Source organism: Xyrauchen texanus, chromosome 44 (assembly GCF_025860055.1).
Source record: "Xyrauchen texanus isolate HMW12.3.18 chromosome 44, RBS_HiC_50CHRs, whole genome shotgun sequence".
Lineage (NCBI taxonomy): Eukaryota > Metazoa > Chordata > Actinopteri > Cypriniformes > Catostomidae > Xyrauchen > Xyrauchen texanus.
In genome coordinates this window covers 17,205,907-17,230,042 of record NC_068319.1, presented here as the reverse complement: position 1 = coordinate 17,230,042, position 24,136 = coordinate 17,205,907, and the positions used below count along the sequence as shown (strand labels likewise).

General features: G+C 38.5%; 2 protein-coding genes across 3 annotated transcripts in view; both read left to right on the top strand.

Moving 5' to 3' along the window:
• LOC127637060 (PAX3- and PAX7-binding protein 1-like) lies at positions 1–19,588 on the top strand. The gene is made up of 18 exons (XM_052117916.1): positions 1–386; positions 2,490–2,618; positions 3,946–4,119; positions 4,406–4,627; positions 5,910–6,010; positions 6,703–6,920; positions 7,476–7,665; positions 9,245–9,368; positions 12,994–13,096; positions 13,407–13,522; positions 13,645–13,844; positions 13,951–14,101; positions 14,238–14,359; positions 16,104–16,180; positions 16,747–16,813; positions 16,969–17,115; positions 18,403–18,557; positions 18,703–19,588. The coding sequence occupies exons 1-18, from the start codon at positions 113–115 to the stop codon at positions 18,818–18,820; spliced, it is 2,688 nt and encodes an 895-aa protein (XP_051973876.1). The 5' UTR covers positions 1–112; the 3' UTR covers positions 18,821–19,588.
• A 1,484-nt stretch (positions 19,589–21,072) lies between these two features.
• Positions 21,073–24,136, top strand: part of LOC127636790 (high affinity cationic amino acid transporter 1-like) — a 43,292-nt gene continuing 40,228 nt past the window's right edge. Inside the window, exon 1 of one of the 2 annotated variants that reach the window (XM_052117524.1) lies at positions 21,073–21,240. The gene's annotated coding sequence lies outside the window, so the exon portion shown is untranslated. The remainder of the gene's footprint in view (positions 21,241–24,136) is intronic. The other variant, XM_052117523.1, reaches the window with a different exon arrangement.

Below are 24,136 nucleotides of genomic sequence, written 5' to 3'. Positions count from 1 at the left end.
AACGCTTCCTGCAACGGCAGAATGGTGGTCTTGTCATCATCTGTATCGCCCTACAAAAATCTCCAAATCAGCCAATACACACTCTCCTAGATGCGCTGCAAACTATATCACCATGTTTAAGAAAGCTAAAAGGTGCAATTTAAGGCGGCGGAATGACTCGGACGATGAGGAGAAAAAGGAGGATCAGCAGTCAAGCGGGCCCGGAGCCGAAGTCTCGGCGAACCCGAGCGAGACCGCCACTGTCCCCGGCAGCGGAGCAAACATTCTGAACAATCACGGGAACGGATTTCAGTCCGGTGCGGTCAAATCCAACAAAGAGAAGAAGAAAAAGAAGGAGAACCGCGAGGAACCGAAAGCGAGTCTGTTGAGCTTCCATGATGATGAAGGTATTTGATTGTCTGCTATTGTAACATAAACAGACGGACATATGTAAATAAATTCGTTTATATATATATATATATACACACACAAAAATCAATAATTCTATTGCGGCAAGTAGAATGTCAGTATTACTGAAATGCATTGGTTTGAATTTGTCAAAACCTGTCAAGAAAATGTTCCATCTGGTCACAATTTAACCCATATTAATTTTGTTTTGCATATAGAAAATTAAGCCTGTGATAATTCACCAAAATAATTACAATTCTCTCATCATTTACTCACCCCCATGACATCTCCGATGTGTTTGACTTTCATCTGCTGAACACAAATTAAGATTTTTAGAAGAATATCTTCGCTCTGTATGGCCATGCAATGCAAGTGAATGGTGACCAGAAATTTGAAGCTCCAAAAATCACATAAAGGCAGCATCAAATTAATCCATGTCTTCTGAAGTGATGTAATCACTTTTGGTGAGAAACATGAATATTTCAGTACTTTTTTTTGTTTTACTATAAATCTCCAATTTCTCTTTCAGGTGAGATTGTAGGGAAAAAAATGACTTAAATATTGATCTGTTTCTCAACCACTCCTATCATATCACTTCAGAAAATATAGATTTAACCACTGGAGTCATATGGATTACTTTTATGTTGCCTTTATGTGACATTTGGAGCTTGAAATGTTTGGTCACCATTCACTTGCATTGTATGGTCCAACAGAGCTGAAATAATCTTCTAAAAATCTTAACTTGTGTTCAGCAGATGAAAGTCAAACCCATCTGGGATGGCATGAGGAGGAGTAAATGTTATGTTTGGGTGAACTTTTCCTTTAAGTAGCCTTAAGATTACAAATGCAACATTTCTTATTTGCATTTTATATTAGCTGAGTGGGTAGCACTGTCACCTTACAGCAAGAAGTTCCCCAGTTCACCCAGGGCCTTTCTGTGTGGAGTTTTCATGTTCTCCCTGTGTTAACATGGATTTCCTCCAGCTGCTCCTGTTTCCACCATAGTCCAAAAAACACGCAGGTTATGCCTCCTACACACTACATGACTTTCAAAGATGCCGGATCATGGTACAGTTCATATTACACAACTGTTTCGTAATGTGTTCACCCCTGACGTGTAATTTGATAAAAAATGAAGACATCCATGGCAAGATGTCTTCGTTTTTTTCAAATTACACGTCAGGGGTGAACACATTACGAAAAATTTCACTATTGACGAATCCCCGACGACTGTTTCTGGAGTCCAAATTTCGTTTCACAACAGTGTGCACGCAAGAAGTGATACGAGACACACATCATATTCGGATATGCATAACATATTATCATGCATTTGTTTTTGTATGTTTTTAATCATATATTTTATTGGTTAGAATATGAAAAAGTACCTCCTACTGAAAAATCTAGCCTACCTATTTGCTTACCTGACTTTCCAAGAGAATTGGCAATTTCTCTCCAACTCTTCTCTTTCTCCACCCGGTTGTGATACAGTTCAGAGGAAACATGCTTGTTGATGTTCTGTTGCAGGTACACCAGGACTCCTCCCACTGAAACTTCCCGTTCCCCGTTTCTTGCTCTCATTGGCTTTATGTCAACATTGCTGTTGTATTCAGTGAAAACCGATTTCAAATTGCACGATTTGAAATCGTAGACAGGTCCAGATATTTAAAATTCTAGATATCTCGCTGACATCGGCGCTTCTCTCAAATCAAGTCTTTGATAATTCATACATTGCGATCGTTGCTCATGGGAGCAAACTCTGATTTGCTTATGATTTCAGCCTTTTGTCGGCAATCTCCACAAAATTGAATAGTTCGGCCCCAGAGAACTGGGATGGGCTCCAGCACTACGTGCCAACCCTACATAGGACAAGTGACAATAGAAGTTGGATGGATGGACCTCCATAGTGATCAGCTTATATTTGAATATATTCAGTGATTGGTTGAAGACCAATATGTAAACATTACAGTTTGTATGGTTTTTATATGTTTAGAAAGTGTTGCTTAGTGAATGCCTAATAGTAATAAGCACAGATGGATTTATCATGTGATTTCAAATATACGCAAAATAACACATGTGTATCTCATAATATCTCTGACCATTAGATGAGACTGAAGTGTTCCGGGTGAAGAAATCCAACTACAGCAAGAAGATCGTCAAGCAGTTGAAGAAAGAATATATGGAGGATTTAGGAAAAAGTGATACCATACCGGGACAAAGCACATGCTTTGATGGTACCTATCTTTTTTCTTCTTTTCTTTTTTTCACTGGATCATGTTGTTGATTTAGACTAGAATCAGGGGCCAGATTCACATAAATGTTCTTCAGAAATTGTAAGAAGATCATAAGAATGTTCCTATGTGCAATTTTTGACAAATTCTTAAGAAGTTCTCAAATATTTTCTTAATTTCTTTCTTAAGAATAAAAATGCTTTTGACATTGTCTGATCAACCTGTTCATGGCCTTGCCTTGTCTAATAGCCTACAACAGATTCAATACTTCAACACTGGTAAATCATAAAACTATTCATTTGACATGGAGGATAAGTGAAGAAACAAAAACTTTAGTAGTCAAGTCATTTTTATTTGTAGAGCTCCTTTCACAACACACATCGTTTCAAAGCAGCTTTACAGAAGATCAGACATTAACAGAAGATAAAACGAATATCTATAATGTATAGTATACGTCTATATAGTAGACAAGAGATTCTTGAGGAAATTACTGCAAGGAAAACGTTCTCCTTGGGAAGCTTGATAATAATGTCATGTCGGAAATTAAGATGCTGGCAAATGGGAAAGCATGGTGGAGGCTGTCTCCGCTGTGGCCAACTCCAATGTGGATGGGGTGAGAAAAAGAAAGTCTCAACTTTCTAATGTTATAACTCTTATTTTCCTATAAACTCTAGATTGTGGAGACAGCACACTATGCAGCACATCCGTTTGAATAAGCATGATTGGCCACCACATTAAGAAGCTTCAAAACAACATTTATTGTTTGAATTTGGTGATTACATTTACATGGTTTGAACGCTGACAATAAAAAATATCATTAAACACCAAACAGTCAAATATGTTTTCTGGTCTGGAATCACGTTTCTATGTAACAGCCCGTTGCGACTTCAAACGCAACATGAAAAACCCAGTAAATTCATTAAACATCTTACCTTTTAGAATTTAGAACAGCTGTGAGGCTATCCTAAAATTAAGATGTTATTTATGATGATTTTGAAGAACTTTTTTTCTTTTTTTTTATCACTTTTTTATGATTTTAATGCTACAATCTTAAGAAGATGAAAAAATAACTTTCTTTAGTTTTTTTTGGGGTTGTAATTTACAGCAACAAATTTAATGTATGTAGAAAAGACAATTTCTTGTTTTTTTTATGCATTAACGTTTAGAGCTATCATCAGAATCAAGTATTTGAAGAATTACTAGTTAATGTAATGACACCATTTGGTTTAGTGGTACGAGAGGTCCTAGTTTCAGTTCCCTGACAAGCCCCCAATAATCTTATTGCACACCATCTTTTTTTGAGTATTGCTCATTGGATTGTTTATTCCAGGTGGACCTGTTCAGAAGCTGGCAATTAAAGAAGAGCCCTTAGATGGCAGAAGTGACAAGGGAGAAGAAGAAATGGAGGTGGACAGCAATGAGGAACAGGTGGAGGAGAGTGAGCAAAGATCTGGGGGTGCAGCGTTCAGCCAGACTACGTCTGCCCTCAGCACTCTCAAGCCAGGTAAACAACCCCATCACCATCTCCAGGTCAGACCTGCAGAACAAGTCACAGTACCAAAGTCAGCATGATTAGGCTGATTTGGTTTTTAAACATTCAAGACCGGAACTCCTAATGGGTGTTGTTTAAACATTCAGTGTTGTCAAACATTGCATGTGATCTCAAATCTACAATTGTATATGCCAAACAAAAATGGCTTTGGTCAGTTTAGGCCCTAGGTAATCTGATTCACATGAATCTCATTAGTTTGTCTGTTTACACCTACAATAACTCTCATACCTTCCTACAGGCGAGATCCCGGATGCGGCCTTCATTCATGCCGCTCGTAAACGTAGACAGATGGCTCGAGATCTCGGGGGTGACGGTCCATTGGTGGAAAACAAGGTCACAAACAAGCGTCTTGTACGCGAGGATGAGCAAGGCGGCAGTGACGACGATGAAGATGAGAAGAGAATTGTCTTCAGTGGTGTTAATATGAAGAGTCAGAGGCAGAAAATAGCTGAAGAGATTGGTCAGTGTGTAACCCCTTTGCAATCATGGTGGCTTAGTAATGAATGATCTGAGCGAGTAATCTGAATTTTGAAGATTCAAAACCTATAAGGGGAAATTCATGGGGAGTTATGGGAACCCCACATCAACAGTATGCCCTTAAACAAAGTACTTAAAGGCAGAAAGTTGTTCTTAGCCACGTCATTGCATCTTTTTCCATACAGTAAATGTGCTTGATGACTAAGGCTAACATTCTGCCTTAACATCTTGTTTTGTGTTCTGCAGAAGAAAGTAAATGATTAGGGCCCAAGCACTGAAAGTGCGGAGGTCCTATTGTTCTTCTAAGGATTATTATTATGGCCCAAGCACTTTATTTATTTATTTAAAATACGCATAGTCAGTGACTGACTGAATTCATTAATAAATTATTTAGTATGTTTACGTGAACAACAATATTCCAAAATGTGTAAATGTTTTATTTTAGATATCCGCTGTAGCGGAATATTTTTTTGTAGCCCTATCTTCCATAATACATTTTAGGACCTACGAGATAACAGGCAGGTATGGTACACAGTATGTAATAGGCTATATCAAGCACATTTATGGAGTGAGGAGGAGATATACATAGATTACAGTCATTAAAACATAGCTAAATCAATATACAGATGTTTGAAAGCACATATTAAAAACGTACCTTCATTTTTTCATAAATTCACCATTCATCTTCTTGTCTATTGTTGTTGAGGACATACATGAAAAGGAATGATTTGACTAAAATGCAGTTTGCACAGAGTAAAGCAGTATATTGTAGAACAATCTTAAATTGTAGCTGTCCTCAACCACTATTCAACATAATGGTAACCCCAAAAACTTTAACATTACAGAAACTCAACCAAATAACACAACAAAACATTAAACACTAACAATTCTCCCCCTTTACATTCATCTTGCTCTAAAGACACAATATGTAAAACTAAATTAAAATTTTGAATCTCCCCATCGAGTGCCATGCAAAGCATGCTGGGAAATAGAAATCCCTGCCCAGTTTCAGTTAAATTTAAGTTCCAGTAAATTTAAAGAGACAAATTCATTAAACTCGAGACATTCAAACAAAGTAGGTTCCTTAAAAGGGGTCCTTTTGTGACCTAAAAAAAGTTCTAAATACCCCTCAAGGTTCATTTATTTGAACTAATTTGTATTATTAAATTTTTCCAATGCAAAACTGTTATTTTGAGCATTAGGGTATACAGGAAAAGATGTTACTTGAACCAAGGTCTGATCGTAGTGTTTGTTTTGTGGCTCAGGTATTGAGGGCAGTGATGATGAAGCTCTGGATAATGGACAGGATGAAGAAGTGAGCCGTTGGGAACAGGAGCAGATCAGAAAGGGCATCAGCATTCCTCAGGTGAGACAGTCGCAGTGTGCTCCATCTAGTGCTCTTCTTGACTGCAGTATGCCACAAAAACATATATGCTTCTAGACTTAATGTGTTTCATGTCAGACAGTGCCTTTCTTATTCCAACAAAATATTCCAGGAACTCTGAATGTATGTACAGCGATCAGCCACAACATTAAAACCACCTGCTTAAAATTGTGTAGTCAAAATTGTGTATGCTGCCAAAACATGATGCCAACCTGCATCTCAGAATAGAGTTCTGAGATTCTGTTCTTCTTACAACAATTGTACAGTGCGGTTATCTGAGTTACCGTAGACTTTGTCATTTCGAACCAGTCTGAACATTCTCTGTTGACCTCTCAAATCAATTAGGCATTTCCGTACACAGAACTGTGTGGCACCATTCTGAGTAAATTCTAGAGATTGTTGTGCATGATCCCAGGAGATCAGCAGTTACAGAAATACTCAAACCAGCCCAACTGGCATCAACAATCATACCACACTGAGATAATTTGATAATTTGTGACTGTATATTGGTCTGGGCCCTTTGGTAACGGTCCTAGAATCGTTACCAACTTTCACCTTATAAGCTACGGCCCTGCAAGGGGACCTACACGATATTAGGCTGGTGCTTTTAATGTTGTGTCTGATCGGTGTATATGTTCCGATCTTTAATGGTATGTGCTGTGTTGCCACTTTAGGTCCAAACCTCCCAAGCAGATGAAACGGCAATGTATTATCAAGGCACTTATGATGCACAGACCTATGGAGCTTCCTACACCATGCCGTATACCTACACCAATGTTGGAGCAGACAATAGCAAGCCTTTAAGAACAGAGACTTCAGTCCCCTATCCCATTCTCTCTAGTGATCTGACCCCTATAACCACAGATCTGGTAAAGAAACGTCTCAAAGACAGGTACGGTCTGAACTCCCTTCTCTTCGGTGGTTACTTTGACCCCTCAATTTCCCTGTCCTGATCTGTCCACTGTTGGTTTATATTGCAGTAATATTTCTTGTTCCACCCCCCTAAATTTACTGATGCGTTTGACTTTCTTTGGAATGCCCTAAAATATCAGAAATATATCACTTTGGAGCATTGTGTCATGTGAGAATGCACCAATCACACGGCTTGTAGGTACTTACCAGTTTTCTCAAACGCTGAGTGTCTTAGAAAATGCTGGTGTTCTTCTGTCGCAGCAGTATTTTTGGTCCATCTTCCTGGACGAGAAAGACTGTAAATCAGACCAGTTCAATTGGTCAACTTTTTTTGGATTACTCTAGTTTATAGATGGCTTCAAAGCAAATAGACATGTACTAAAAGCCACAAATACAAAACTACACATTTAGATTTCATGGGTTTTTTAACAAAACCAACACCTGCAGTCGCATTTAACTGTCAGGACCTGTGCGACCCCATTGACACCCCTATCATTTACTAACAGTAAATCTTTCTTTGACTCCTGTGTGCCAGGCTGAGCTTCATGCGTCAGGGGCACAGTTCCAATGCCCTGCGCTATGAGCAGATCCAGGAGGAGCTGGTGGCCTCCAATAAGACCATCCAGCTCCTTGAAGGCTCCTCGCAGGAGGCTGAAGACAAATATAGATTCTTGCAAGAAATGCGAGGGTATGTTGGAGACTTGCTTGAGTGTTTCAATGAAAAGGTAAGAATAAGCTTATGATTTATGCTTACTGTATGTTTTGTTTTTATGTTGTTTTTTTCTAGACTATGCATTCTGCATTGTGATTGGTGTTAGACTTGTAAGTTAATTTGACTTTGCCTGTGTTTGAATTGTGGTGTTAATCAGACTTTCAGAAATGTATTGTCCTGGAATAGAATGACCTTAAATGTATTTTTGTAAATGACAGCATTTTCCTTATATAAACTCATTCATGATATACTTTATTAATTCAATCTGGCACTTTTAGCAGTACACTACCTCACAAATGATGGTATAACGTTACAGACTTTTTCTACAGCAGATGGCAACTTTAGCAGCAAGAAATGGTCTATGCTCAGTGTTGGCTTTTCATTCATACATTTAGTTCTTAATGGCTTCAATTCTTTCAGACAAAATGGGTGTTATGTACTCAAATCATGGTGTTTTTGATGGGGCATGGAGAACTTTCAGATTTAAAAAATAAAGCCTTAAATTTTTAGCTATACCATTATCAAGAGCTCTTCAGCTAATATAGAACTGTGGAAGTTTTAGGGGCTGTTCACACCAAACATTTTTTTGTGTCAGTCTGCATAGTTTTTCTATCAAATAAAAAAACAATGTAAACATGCTGTAGTTGGACATTTTTGACTGTTGCATTGCATCTCACTGATTTTCAAAGTTCCGTTAAAGACGCCATGGCAAGTTAAAAGAACTTAAACTTTATAAATGTGTCTTGATACTCCTGCATTTTGTTCCATTTGTTTTGCTGCATCCAGCATAGTTTTTTTTAACTCAAGAACGCATTCTGCCTGGAAAACCTGATAGGTCGTTCTTTTTGTGTGATGCTTCCAAATTGTTAGCCGCTTGGTACCTAATTAGCAAGTTATTCATTTTTTTTACCACATCCGTCAACAGTTGTTGAAACATTACAGCTAGCATTACCTTAATGTTTGCCTGACGGTAACTTGCCCTAGCAAATTGGCTGCCTGGCCACTTTTGTGTCCAAGAACACTAAAACCATCCGAGAGCTTAATAATAAGCTGCTTTTTACTGACTTCGAATATGAACTTGTAAAACTTGCTAGCCAACGTTGGTTACAGTTAGCTAACATGATCAGCTAACACTGCTTCATTTAGCTAATGCTAGCTAGCTACTCAGCCATACAAATCCAAAATGCAGTAACTATGCCAGCCTGAAACTGAGGAAAATGGCTTATTGAAGTTGTCCAGCCTATTTATACAGTGTTATGTATTATATTATTTATTTTAATTAAATTACATTATTTTTATTATTAGTAACGTTCCATTTTCTGAACCTGAGCATAGTTGCGCAAAACCTGTCTGACACCCCGAAACCCGTTTTCAGTCATGACTCATTTTTGACAAAATGTTTAAATTGCAAACTGACCCATTCTTACCTTAATAAATTGAATCAAACTGTTCAATCAGAGCTAAATTTGTTTTAGTTTGGCAGCTCTCTCTTTCTCCCAAGCTATAGCTGAACACACTGAGCCCTGACCCCGTCTCGGCCTCCGGCCGCCTGTTTTTGGTTCAGCTGTCACAAAAATCATCATATCTTTCAGGTCCCTGTTATTCTGGAGCTAGAGGCCGCCATGCACCAGTTACTACAGCAACGGGCATCCCGTCTCATCCAGAGAAGACAGGATGATATTAAAGATGAATCGTCGGAGTTTTCCAGCCTTTCAAGTCAGTCCATCTTGAAGGTTTTTATTTTTTAATTGAATGGCCTCGTTGTTTTTCTTTCACGTTTTAAGATGTTTAGTTAGCGACTGTAACATTTACGGTTATGGATTAGGTTTAAATACACCTCATAATAATAGGCACATTCAAAGAATTTGTTGTAATTGTTGTATTAGGGAGACAAATTAAAATGTATGTGGCTTTCGGATGGATCAAGCTCACTGAATGCTTGTTGAATGATCAGTGTTCACAATAAAACATTGCAAAGATACTGAACAGGTAAGTAGGTTTGGAGGAGAATTTTGTTTTCCCTCCAGTTTTTTTCAAAACAGAAAATCCTAGACTATTGTGTTTTTAGTAGGTTAAAAAAAAGTGTGTACTACTATATGTTAGTGTGACATTTAGAATGTGTATATATACATACAGTGAGGAAAATAAGTATTTGAACACCCTGCTATTTTGCAAGTTCTCCCACTTAGAAATCATGGAGGGGTCTGAAATTGTCATCGTAGGTGCATGTCCACTGTGAGAGACATAATATAAAAACAAAAATCCAGAAATCACAATGTATGATTTTTTTAACTATTTATTTGTATGATACAGCTGCAAATAAGTATTTGAACACCTGAGAAAAGCAATGTTAATATTTGGTACAGTAGCCTTTGTTTGCAATTACAGAGGTCAAACGTTTGCACACACTGCAGGAGGGATTTTGGCCCACTCCACCACACAGATCTTCTTTAGATCAGTCAGGTTTCTGGGCTGTCACTGAGAAACACGGAGTTTGAGCTCCCTCCAAAGATTCTCTATTGGGTTTAGGTCTGGAGACTGGCTAGGCCACGCCAGAACCTTGATATGCTTCTTACAGAGCCACTCCTTGGTTATCCTGGCTGTGTGCTTTGGGTCATTGTCATGTTGGAAGACCCAGCCTCGACCCATCTTCAATGCTCTAACTGAGGGAAGGAGGTTGTTCCCCAAAATCTCGCAATACATGGCCCCGGTCATCCTCTCCTTAATACAGTGCAGTCAGCCCTGTCCCATGTGCAGAAAAACACCCCCAAAGCATGATGCTACCACCCCCATGCTTCACAGTAGGGATGGTGTTCTTGGGATGGTATTCTTCTTCCTCTAAACACAGTTAGTGGAATTATGACCAAAAAGTTCTATTTTGGTCTCATCTGACCACATGACTTTCTCCCATGACTCCTCTGGATCATCCAAATGGTCATTGGCAAACTTAAGACGGGCCTTGACATGTGCTGGTTTAAGCAGGGGAACCTTCCGTGCCATGCATGATTTCAAACCATGACGTCTTAGTGTATTACCAACAGTAACCTTGGAAGCGGTGGTCCCAGCTCTTTTCAGGTCATTGACCAGCTCCTCCCGTGTAGTTCTGGGCTGATTTCTCACCTTTCTTAGGATCATTGAGACCCCACGAGGTGAGATCTTGCATGGAGCCCCAGTCCGAGGGAGATTGACAGTCATGTTTAGCTTCTTCCATTTTCTAATGATTGCTCCAACAGTGGACCTTTTTTCAGCAAGCTGCTTGGCAATTTCCCGTAGCCCTTTCCAGCCTTGTGGAGGTGTACAATTTTGTCTCTAGTGTCTTTGGACAGCTCTTTGGTCTTGGCCATGTCAGTAGTTGGATTCTTACTGGTTGTATGGGGTGGACAGGTGTCTTTATGCAGCTAACGACCTCAAACAGGTGCATCTAATTTAGGATAATAAATGGAGTGGAGGTGGACATTTTAAAGGCAGACTAACAGGTCTTTGAGGGTCAGAATTCTAGCTGATAGACAGGTGTTCAAATACTTATTTGCAGCTGTATCATACAAATAAATAGTTAAAAAATCATACATTGTGATTTCTGGATTTTTTTTTTTAGATTATGTCTCTCACAGTGGACATGCACCTACGATGACAATTTCAGACCCCTCCATGATTTCTAAGTGGGAGAACTTGCAAAATAGCAGGGTGTTCAAATACTTATTTTCCTCACTGTATATATATAAATTTGAATTTTCTCATCAGTTTATCACTCATGACATCCGAGATGTGTATCACTTAATTTATCCTGAAGAACACAAATTACAATTTTTAGAAGAATGTCTCAGCTCTGTAGGTCCATACAATGCAAGTGAATGGTGACCAAAACTTTGAAGCTCCAAAAAGCAAAAAGAAAGCATAAAAGATATCCACACGACTCCAGTGGTTTAATATAAAATATTAATTCATTACATTTATATAGCACTTTTCTAGACACTCAAAGCACTCAACATAATATAGGGGGAATCTCATCAACCACCACAAGTGTGCAGCATCCACCTGGATGATGTGACGGCAGCCAAAGTGCACCAGAATGCTTACCACACACCAGCTATTTGTGGAGAGGAGAGCACAGTGATGTGGCCAGTTCATATATAAGGGATTATTTGGAAGCCATGAAGGATAAAAGCCAATAGGCAGATTTGGCCAGGATAGCGGCGTTCCACCCCTACTCTTTTACTATTTTTATTGACCACAGAGAGTCAGGACCATGGTTTAATGTCTCATTCCAAATACTTTTTTACAGTATAGTCAATATACTGGGGCATTAGGACCCACACAGACTGCAGGGTGAGCACCCTCTGCTGGCCTCTCAAACACATCTTCCAGCAGCAACCCTAGTTTTCCCCAGGAGGTCTACAATCCAGGTACTGACCAGGCTCAACCCTGCTAAGCTTCAGTGAGTAACCAGGCGAGAGCAGCAAAGTGATGTGCTGCTGGCTGTTGTATGTCTTCTGAAGCGATGCAATCAGTTTTGGGTGAGAACAGACCAAAAATAGAAAGTGGAGATTTATAGTAAAAAAAGGATTTAAATATTCATCTGTTTTTCACCCACACCTATCATATCGCTTCAGAAGACATATATTAAACCACTGGAGTCCTTATATTAAACCACTGAATTGGGGGTCTGGGTAGCTCAGTGAGTACTGATGCTGAATTCCACCCCTGGAATCACTAGTTTGAATCCAGGGCGTGCTGAGTGACTCCAGCAAGGTCTCTTAAGCAATCAAATTGGCCCGGTTGCTAGGTAGGGTAGAGTCATGTGGTAACCTCTGTGTGGTCGCTATAATGTGTGGTTCTCGCTCTCGGTGGGGCACATGGTGAGTTGTGCGTGGATGCCGCGTAGAATAGCGTGGGCCTCCACACACACTAGGTCTCTGCGGTAATGAGCTCAGCAAGCCATGTGATAAGATGCGTGGATTGACGGCCTCAGGCATGGAGGCAACTAAGATTTGTCCTCCGCCATCTGGATTGAGGCGAGTCACTACGCCACCACAAGGACTTAGAGTGCACTGTGAATTGGGCATTCCAAATTGGAGATAAAATAAAAACCAGTGGATTACTTATATGCTGCCCTTTTTTGTGCTTTTTGGATCATTGAAGATCGGTTAGTATGACTGCAAAAAATCAGACTGGAATTATTTCAGTCAGACTTAAGTATTTACTTTGCATTTAAAAAATACAAATTATTGTTTTGGACTGAAATCGAACATATAAAGTGCATATAAATGTACTGCATGCAGGTTATATTAGGACTGGCGAGTTCAGTTTTACTGAGGGTTAATATCAGTCCTTTCCTTTTCAGGTAAGTCTGTTATGACTCCTAACCTGGACTCATTTGGTCGAGATCGCACAGCCTATCAAGAGCAGGCCAAGCAGAGGAGGATAGCTGAAAGAGAAGCCAGACGGTACACTTTCCATATTTTCGTAATGTTTACATCTTACAATTTATTTGAGGGAACTAGTATGGGCTCTCGATGGCGTATATCATTTTTTTTTTGTAGACTTATTTACTCATTTTGTGCATCTATTTATAAGGTTGTTGGTAGACTTTGGAATTGACCATGTGATCACAGTTATTGGCCAATAAGCCCTAAAATGGACAAGTACAGGCCAACATATCAGTCTGTCAATAAACTAAACAAAGCTCTTACATTTCTCTAATATATATTGCAGTTTTACTAAGCATCAGTCTGGTTTTTCTTTTTTCCCCAACAGAACTCGCCGCAGACAAGCTCGAGAACAGAATGGAAAGAGAGCTGAACATAAAGAGGGGCTGTCCAGTGATGATGAGGAGACATCCACTGACATCACCAGCTACAACCTAGAGAGAGGTGACCACTCTAGCACACCACTACATCCTAACACATACAAGATCTGATACCTCTGTACACTTTGACTGTTGCTTCATTGTTATTCTCTCATTTAAGATTGCCTCTTTTGAATCCACTTTCAGATCGCATTTTAAAAGAGTCGAAGAAGGTTTTCGAGGACGTGGTGGATGATTTCCACTCTCTAGACCACATAAAGTCTCACTTTGAGACTTGGAGGAAGCTGTATTTTACATGCTACAGAGACGCCTACATTGGCCTGTGTATGCCCAAACTCTTCAACCCACTTATTCGGCTGCAGCTCATTATATGGTCTCCACTGGAGGTACAGAGGACACTTTCTATGCAGTTCCAAATGATTTCATAATCGCATCTGCCTTGAATTACCTTAACGTTGGCGCTAAAATCACCGTTGGTATTCATCTATACAGGTGGAGTGTCCAAACTTTGAGTACATGCTGTGGTTTGAGTCTTTGTTGTTCTACGGCTGTGAGGAGCAGAGTACCCTGAAGAGAGAGGAGGACGTAGATAATAACCTACTGCCTGCCATTGTAGAAAGAGTCATTCTTCCCAAATTGGCAGGTCAGTCAGATAAGCGTCAGTCAGATAAGTTTCCATCATTGTTATGGATGAATTCATTCAGACTTTTAAACTGTGATCTAAAAGCACCTCAAACTCATATCACACCTTTTAAAACGTGATTTCCGCCCTTCCTCAGTTTTGACAGATCAGGTATGGGATCCTCTCTCCAGCAGTCAGACGTCTAGACTGGTGTCTTTCATGCAGAGGCTGATCAAAGACTACCCCACTGTGCTACACGGGGAAAACCGCAACACACAAGTCAGTGAACAGACGTCAAAAGCCTTTTTTATGTGTTATTTTTACTAAACAACAAATTATAAATGCATAGATGAAAAGAGTTCAAATGAAAACAACTTGGAGTTGGAGTTTAACTGTAATCTCTATATGTTGAGGTTTAAAGGTTTACTCAGTAATTTGTCCTCATTAGGATTTTAGGCTTTACGGGATAAGATTGTTTGATACCTGTATTTTTAACCATTCTCTACCATTTTATGTTATTATATGTTTATTAACTTGATATTCTAACCTTCTGGAACTATAAAGTCTGCTTTTCGCTTTAAATTGTATTGTTAATCATCGTAGTAACTACAAAACGCCACATGATGACTTATGACTAAACTACATAAAATATAACACAAACACTGCAATGTACATAAATTATATTAAAAATAAGAAGAAACAACTATTCCCATTAAGTACAATGAAATGTGAGTGGTCACAAAGGGGCTTCTGGGAATGCCTGGTTTTGTTTTTCACAGTAATTTTAACATTAGCTTACTGTAAATAGTACATGTTTTTACATCTAAAAAACTAAAATGTTATATTTTACCTTAAAATTATGTGTTGACAAAACCATGTATTGTTATAATTTTATCATATATATTAAGGTCACTAATTACCAGTGACTACAAATCAATACACGTTAACCAATTACATATTTTTTATTACTGTAGCATTTTTACATTATTTTACCATTTAAAATTACAGCCATTTTTTGCAGTGTATTTTATACACCAAAAACTTAAAGGTCTGCATGGGCCTTAAAATTAAACCTGACCCACACCCAAGACAGTGTGGCCCAACCCTGCCCTGCCCGAATGGTACAGTCAGATTTTAAGCCCAAACCAGAAGTCGTTTACTCTCAATTTATTTTCCTAGCAAGTACTGTTGCAATACGTATTTAATGTAAGCATTGTAGTCAACATTCGTAACACTATTTTAATAGTGAGAACACTGTTTTAACAAGGCACAGCAGCCGCTCAGTACACTAGAGCTGAAGGGGGAAAAAACATTGCCTTAACTTTTATCAATCTTTTAAACTTTGCTTTGTGAAAGAGCTACCTGTTATAATGTTAAACAATGTAATAGTCACCTCTTTGCAACCTAAACTTGTTTAGAACATTGAAGTTTTGTGACTCCTGTCATAAAAAACAATTTGGATGCAGCACAACAAATTTAAAAGAATGCAGGTGTCTCGATATGCGTTTTTGAAAATGCATGTTCTTTTTAGCTTGACAGTGCAAAGATGTTTTTACAGCATGTGTTTACGTAAGAAAACAATGGAAAAAAAGAGCATATGCACACAAAAACATGTTTGGTATGAACTGCCCCTGGCTCACCCATTTTTGTATGTCTGTGAGTTAGAGTGCATGTGTGCGAAACAAGTTCAGTAGGCCTGATAATTTTTTTATTTATTACAAACCCGACACAAAGTTCTACTTGAGAAACTGACCCAAACCCACCTGGGCACGGGTCGATTTGCAGACCTTTGCAAAAACTATACACCAAATATTGCTCACTTTCATGGCTGACTGCAAGTAGTGCATATGTACAGTGTCATAACAAAATACCTAACCAAAAAAGGTTGCTTTTGCTTGATGGTGAATCCACCCCACTGGCGTCAGTTTACATCGAAGACAACTGCCATATTGGCCAGTGCAAAATAAACCAAAAATCACTGAGTGCATTACTTAGGAATAAAGTAGATTCTGTCTGTTTTTAGGAGCTTCTGAGGACTATAGTCATGCGAATACGACGGACCCTTGATGATGACATTTTCCTGCCAATCTTTCCTAAAAAGTGAGTGTGAAATGGTTGAATAGTCACTCATGCTGTCTTTCCTTGCAAAGCATATTTTGTACATGCAGAACTTTCAGTGATTTAAAGTAGGGATGCTCCAATCGATCAGCCACCAATCAGCATCAGCCGATATTCACGTCCAATGACTCGATCTGTGGTCGTAATTTGGCAGATCGCATAAACCGATCGATCATTTTGCAATTAGCATATACTTGTTTTGAAGTCTTATTAAAAAACATTTGTTAATAAGCCTTTTAAACTTTTTTTTTTTTTTTTTTTGGTCTGCTAAAACTAGGTCAAGTGATATTAGTGGGAAGAGGAAAGTTAAATTAATAGTGACAGTGAGCAGAAAGCTTGCATATAGCCAGTTATGACAGGGATCCTGATAAAAGGTGAAATGATCGGGAACGTTATCGGCCAATTAGGTGACAAGAAGATCAGTGATGGTATTGGCATCGGCTGTAAAAATCCTGATCGGAGCATCCCTAATTGAACCTTTTCTATTGTCTTATTATGACAATGTTTTGTAAACTAGTGTGTGACTTTTATTGTATCTTCCCTATCAGTGTTATGGAGAACAAGAACTCTGGTCCTTACCTCTTCTCCCAGAGGCAGTTTTGGTCTTGTGTGAAGGTAAGGCTAATAATACTTCAAATACTCTTGCATCCATACTAAAAATGCGTCCAGTTTTATTCAATTTCCACAGCGAAAGTTGCTTATTCACAGCAGAAATTGCTATTGTGTGAAAATATGAATGGGAACAGTATCTCTCTCCCTGTTGTTTTCAGTTTCTGGGGAATATCTTAAAGTGGGATGGGATACTGTCTCAATCTGTGCTGAAGGAACTGGCCGTGGACAGCACACTAAACCGCTACGTACTTTCAGCCATGCAGTCCGTAGATGTCAGCGAAGAGAGTGTAGAGAAATGTCGCAAGGTACGACTAAAACCCTCCTCTGCACTTTTTAATAGAGCATATCAAATTGTTTGCTGACAGCTGCATGACTAAATTTAAGTCTCAATGTTTTAGCTCAAATATATGATCACCATCAAAAGTGGAAAGCTAATGACTACTATTTCATTAGATTATTTACAAATAATGCACTGCAAAAAACTAAAATTTAGTAAACATTAAAAAAGCAACCAGCTGCAAATATTTTAGTTTACTCATCTTCAAGCAAATTAGTTGCAAGTTTCATGAACTCAATACAATAAGTTCAGCAAACTCAAAAATATTAATGATTAGTAGATCTGGGTCTGGGTAGCTCAGTGAGTATTGACGATGACCACCAGCCCTGGAGTCGTGAGTTTGAATCCAGGGTGTGCGTAGTGACTGGAGCCAGGTCTCCTAAGCAACAAAATTGACCGGGTTGCTAGGGTGGGTAGAGTCACATGGGGTAACCATCTCGAGGTCGCGATTAGTGGTTCTCGCTCTCAATGGGGCGCGTGGTACGTTGTGTGTGGATCGCGGAGAGTAGCACGAGTCTCCACATGCTGTGAGTCTCAGCGGTGTCATGCACAATGAGCCATGTGATAAGATGTGTGGATTGACTGTCTCAGAAGCCGAGGCAACTGAGGCTTGTCCTCCGCCACCTGGATTGAGGTGAGTAACAGTGCCACCACAGGGACCTACTAAGTAGTGGAAATTGGGCATTCCAAATTGGGAAAAAATGGGCTAAAAATTAGTAGATCCAAATTGAATAAACTTTCATTTTTAGCTCAGCTGACCATCCTTTTCAATATTCTTGATATAAAAATATATTCTTTTAAGCAAATCTACATTTCTACAAAAGATCATGTGTCAGCCCCGCCAAGGTATCAAGTTGATGGTCCAACTTGAAAAGTGGTCTTGGTAACAATTATTTAATGGCCTCCTCAGGACTGAGCTTTAGTGATTAAACTGAGCATGCTCAAAATCCTGTAAGTTATGTCTTCACCACCAAACTTGACATTGTATGTGCTCCTTGTTTAACTTGTAAATTTGCTCTGACTGAGATGACATTATAGTTGATCCTATTGATTGTTTCAAGTAATCTCAACTTTTTATTCACAAGTTCAATCAACTTTTAAATTGAGTGTATCTGACAAAATTAAAGTTGGATTTTTACAGTGTGCTTTATATCCAAAACCATTAATAATAAGCATGCAACTTTGTCTCCATTACAAATGTGAAATGTTCATTTGCTCAAAGCGCTTAACTGCTCATTCTCACTGCTGCCCTCAGTTGGTGGAGTGTTTTCCTGTCCAGTGGTTCAGCAGTATGAAAGGACAGCAGACTATTGCTCAGTTGGAGAACTTCTGCAGATATATGAAACACGTGGCCAGCAGTATTTACCGTAGCTGTGTGGCAGGATCTGACGTAGAGAAGAGGAATGCTAGGTAAAACAGTCTCTGTCAAGTGTTTCAGTGTTAGAAATCACAGCATCTCTGTAAATGGCACACACCTTGGTTGCTACTTTTGCTTTGTAAAATGAAAGTATGTGTCCTTTACTATTTTTTTTTATATGATTCTGTCTCTCAACAGGGAACATATAAAGGAGGTGATAAGGCTTCTTGGTCGGCTCAACGCTTTAGACCATGTGATTACTGTTGCGTCTGAACATGGCATTAAAGATATAAAGACTCTACTCGAAAACAAGTGAACGACAAGACGTAATGCCTGACCACTGACCATTTTCCTGACGAATCTTAAGGTGTAAATATTGTGAATAGTGTACAATTTTGTGAGGCTTAAGCATTTTTTTGTTTTGGAGCTGGAGCTGATCAGATATTCAGTGGAATCTATTGACGTTTCTCCATCAGGGATGGATACAGATTAGACAAAAAGATGATCTGGGACTTTAGAGCTGAAATACAGTGAAACGGCCCCTTATGGCCTTTTGCTGGTTTGCCAGCATTTGTGTTTGTCTGGATTTGAAGTGCACTCCCTTGTGTTAAAAATTCTGTAATCTGTTTTTTGTGGAGACATCTCTACTTTATACTTCATTTTTTTAAACAGACAAGATCTCTTATTGGATCTTTTAAAGTGTGACCTATTGACCTATTAAAATGATGGACATTTTGCAACATCATTACCTGCACACTTGCTTAAAAAAAACACATTACAACTATTTGTTTTGTTTTTGAGCAGGTTACTTATATTTTAAACAGTGGTGAAGAAATATTTACTTGCAGCCATGAGTTGATTGATCCAGAATTTGAAAGCTTTTTGAAAGGATTTGAATGTGCCCACCTCATCAATAAACATGTTCAATTTGGCTTGCTGGCAAAAACAAAGCCATGTGCTGCAAAAATGAATATACATCTTTCAGTTTATTTTTTCTTCCCCTGGACCCTGAAATATGTTTTATTTGTTTAAATAAAAGTGAATGGATATCCATGAAAAATGTCTTGGTTTATATATACTTTGGGGTCCAAAGGTTTGAGACCAAATTTAAAATATTCATATGAACAAAGAGAGTTTAACATTTTTAAAAGATTTAAATCTGAGAAATATTATACTGCAAACGAATTACTTAAGATTCTGAACTATGTTAAGGTAACTAATCGAATTAGCTGTTTTTAAATATATTGACAATATTAACTGCTTTGTACAAAAGGTCTGATTTCTTTGCTTCAGTTGAAGCACACAAGATGCTCTTTTGGAACGTTCTTCAATCTGGGAGAATGATGATCAACAAGCACAAACTTGTGTAGTCCAAATATTAAACAATTCTGAAATTCATGTTAATTATTCAATTGAACTTTCATTCAAATTGCTATGTGGAAAGAAAGAATTTGTCTAGAAGTAGAAAAATGCAGTCTCAGACTTTTGGACCCTACTGTATGTTTCTCCCATGAGGGAAATTTACATATAAAATGCACAAATACAACTGGGCCTCAAACAACAAAGTGCAAAAAAACTACAATACTGTACGTGCAATGAGACTTGTCAGTGCATATGGATGTAATAATATTATTCCTTTGTTTTTTTGCTTTTTTTCACGTATAGTTATAAGGGATGGTTCACCCAAAAATTCTAACATCATTTACTCACGCTCATGCCATCCCAGATGTGTATGACTTTGCTCTGCGGAGCAAGATTGTAGATTTTTAGAAGAATATCTTAGCTCTGTAGGTCCATACAATACAAGTGAATGGTGACCAGAACTTTAAAAGCTCCAAAAGAAGATAAATTCAGCATAAAAGTAATTTTTAAGACTCCAGTGGTTTAATCAATGTTTTCTGAAGAGATTCAATTGGTTTTGGGTGAAAATTGACCAAAATATAACTTATTTTTCACTGTAAAACTTGACACTTCCAACAACGCCATCTAGCTCTCAGCATGTGTCAATAGCTAGGAAGTGTAATCGAGCTTGAAATCGTGATCGTACCTAGAGCCCGCAATGACAAAATGTAGATAGAAAAAGGAGTTACATTGTGGTCTGTTCTCACCTAAAACCAACTGGATTGCTTCAGAAGACATTTATTTACCAATGGAGTTTTATGGATTACTTTTATGCTGCATCTATGTGCTTATGGAGTTCTGGACACATCTGAAACCCTGTGCTATAATAAGAGTTTTAATTTCGATGCAGTGTAATTGTTCTTCGTTATGAATTGCAATATTACAGTATTTCGTATTTGTTTTACGTAGTACGTTATATTTTTGTTTTCAAATTCAGTTTTTATTTGTAATATAACTCCCAGATTTTAATGTGCCCTCAGTGTACCTACTGTATGTTAACTGAATTGCAAAATGTATAACTTCAAACCAAATGTAATTGTATTTTGACTGGCATCTTATCATTTCAATATGACTTTACGTTTGACAGTTTGCATATCGGTATCTCTGAGGCGAATATGGTCGGGCGGAGCATTTACGAAACTCCAGTGAAACCCGATCCACTTACCTATATTACCCTCTCACACATACTAACACCACCTGTCAGGAGACTCAGCCCACACAACCACGCTAAACACTCAGCTGGTAGTTGGAACACACAATATTGTCTACGGACGGTTTCCTGCAACCCAAGAATCCGAGGATCCAGTCTACTCGCGCACAGAGACCAGCTGCAAGGTAGGGACAAACATCTGTTGCAGCCAAGTTAAAATCTTCCTATCCGAGACGTTCTCTGCTCTATTTTCCTTTAATGATTTGGAAACATCAGAAATATATTGAATTAGTTTCTTGTTTTAAAACGCACGCGTTTATAGTTACGAATCATTGATTCGGAATCGACTCGACACTTTTATGAATAGCGGACGGACAACACATGGTAGTTCACTTCCCTCTGCTCTTTCAAGGGGTTAGGAAAACGTGGGACAAGCGAGCACGGGGTCTCCCCTTCAGCTCCAACGTGGAATGTCCAGCTGGAGAATAGCGGGATAGTTACATGCATTAAGAATGTTCGAGTATTTATTACAAAACGGCGCTTTTTAAACATGAAAATTGGTGTGAGGCGTTCTGTTGCGTCGTGCGCTTGCAGTGTGTATGGAGCTACAGGCTTGAGTTCTATCTTAACATTTTCTTTTTGTGTCTGCTTTGTCATTTTCTTTTTTTTATTATTATTGTTTTTTTGTTTTTTTTTTTTTTATCATACCAGTAGCTGAAATTCATCCATATTTAAAATGTCATCTGGCCAAAAATGAATAAATAATCTAGTTTCTTTAAAGATACATATCTACATGTTACACATTAGCTCTTACATGTAAACAATTGTAAATAAATTGCAAGCACAAGTACAAATAAATAACAATTCTAATAATGTTAAAGTGTATTTACAAGTAGCATCACAAATTATTTGCCAATTAAGTACATGTTGTGCATTAATAATCAGTACTTGCTCAGTAATTACACAGTAGTTGCACTGTAACATGCACACCAATATAAAGTGTGACCTTTTTATTGTTAGACCTGTTCTCCTTTGTAGCCTAAAGGAAGCGTCACATTTTCCCATGGCATGTTAAATGCTCTGCAGGTAAATGTTTTCTATTTTAAAGTGACCCAATGTCCCCTCTCTTCTTCTAGTAAGAGTATACTGATAATGTCAATTCATGCCAGTAGCTTGTTCAAAGACATTTATTATTGGCAAGGCTGCAAGATTGGAGCTTAAAAGATTTATATTATATGGCCTGGGTCCATGTGATTAATATTTTTTTTATTATTTACATTATACTATTTAAATAATAACAATTTAAAATAAGAAACAATTATAATAAACATTTATATTTCATTACCAAATGGAAAAGCTTGTTCCACCAACACTGACTATATTTTCTGGAACATATACTGTATTTATATGTAAACAATGCAAATGCTTTACCACCTAGAGAAGTTTTTTGTTGAATGGGGCCAGTTGGGGGCCTTTCTTTGGCTAAATCACTGTAAGTCGCATGCTCCTTCCAAAGACCTGATGGTTTCCGCAACAAAGAGGCCTTTTAATGGTGCAGATTGTTTCAGTAAATCCTCTGATAGGCTGTAGTAGGTTAGAGGAATTGCTCATCATGAAACATTTAATGTTTTTGGATGAAGCTGTTTAAGGACACCAGATGTTTGCATTTTACATGGATCACAGACATTAGAATCATACAGAAGGAATCTGATGATTTGTATCCGATATAAATACTTTGCATAAATATGTATGCATGTGGGTGGGTGTTTGTGCATTTATGAATCCCACATGCCCTGTTTTTGGCTCTTGTGACAGTATTATTATAGTGCTAGGAATGTGTAGCTTATTGTGACGGTGCACTGTACCGTATATTTCCCAGTTTACAACTATTACACATTTATTTGTTAAAGCCTAAAAAGCCAATTTCACTCTAAAGAATTTCTCCCCAATTTGGAATGCCCAATTCCCAAGCTTCTTGTGGTGGCGTTGTGACTTGCCTCAATCTGTGTGGTGGAGGATCAATCTCAGTTGCCTCCACTTCTGAGACCGTCAATCTGTACATTTTATCACGTGCCTTGTTGACCGCGTTACTGTGGAGACGTAGTGCATTTGGAGGCCTCTCGCTATTCTCCGTTGCATCCACACACAACTCACCACACTCTCCACCAAGAGCGAGAACCACATTATAGCGACCACGAGGAGGTTACCCCATGTGACTCTACCCTCCTTAGCAACCAGGCCAATTTGGTTGCTTAGGAGACCTGGCTGGAGTCATTTGCGAATCCAGGAGTGGTAGTCAGCATCTTTACTCGCTGAGCTACCCAGGCCCCAGAGTACTTTAATGTAAAAAAAATTGGCCCCCATTCATTTCCATTATAAGTGCCTCACTGTAACCCAGATGTTTTGCCTTTTTTATGAAAAGGAAGAGCAAGTAAAACATTTTTTGGTATTCAACATTATGCCACAAATGCTGACAATTGAGCTCATGACTCCAGGGGTGGTAGTCAGCATCAATACTCGCTGAGCTACCCAGGCCTCTGTAAATAGATTCTTAAGGCACCTTCAAGGGGTCCTCAGGTGCCACTCTAGCACACCACTGGAGAACCTCAAATATGATATTTGAGACTCCTTTTAGAGTCTCCGTTGTCCTATAAATGTACTCGAGGAACCTCAAAAGTCCCTTAAAACGTTTTCCTTATGATGGGGCTACTGAAGGATCCATTGACCATCTTTAGAATTCTTGTAGCAACTCAGCTCTCAGATGACTGAAAGGACGCCTAGATAATCTCCAGATGTTCCTGGTCCAGTGTGGCATCTGAGAAACTCCAAATAGCTCCTTGAGAAACTTTTAATTTTTTACTGATGTCAGCACAAAACAGATGCATTGCTAATGGAAGCTATGAGATATCTACATTTGGTAAGTGTCTTGTTGTGACTTGTGACTCACCTCATGGGCTGATCCTGTCACCTGTCTTCTGATGTTATTTATTTGTGAGTCTTTTTTTATGTGATTCATTGCTCATTTTCTCAAAACTGGGCCACATGCACCTAGCTTACACCTCAACACATAACATGCATAAC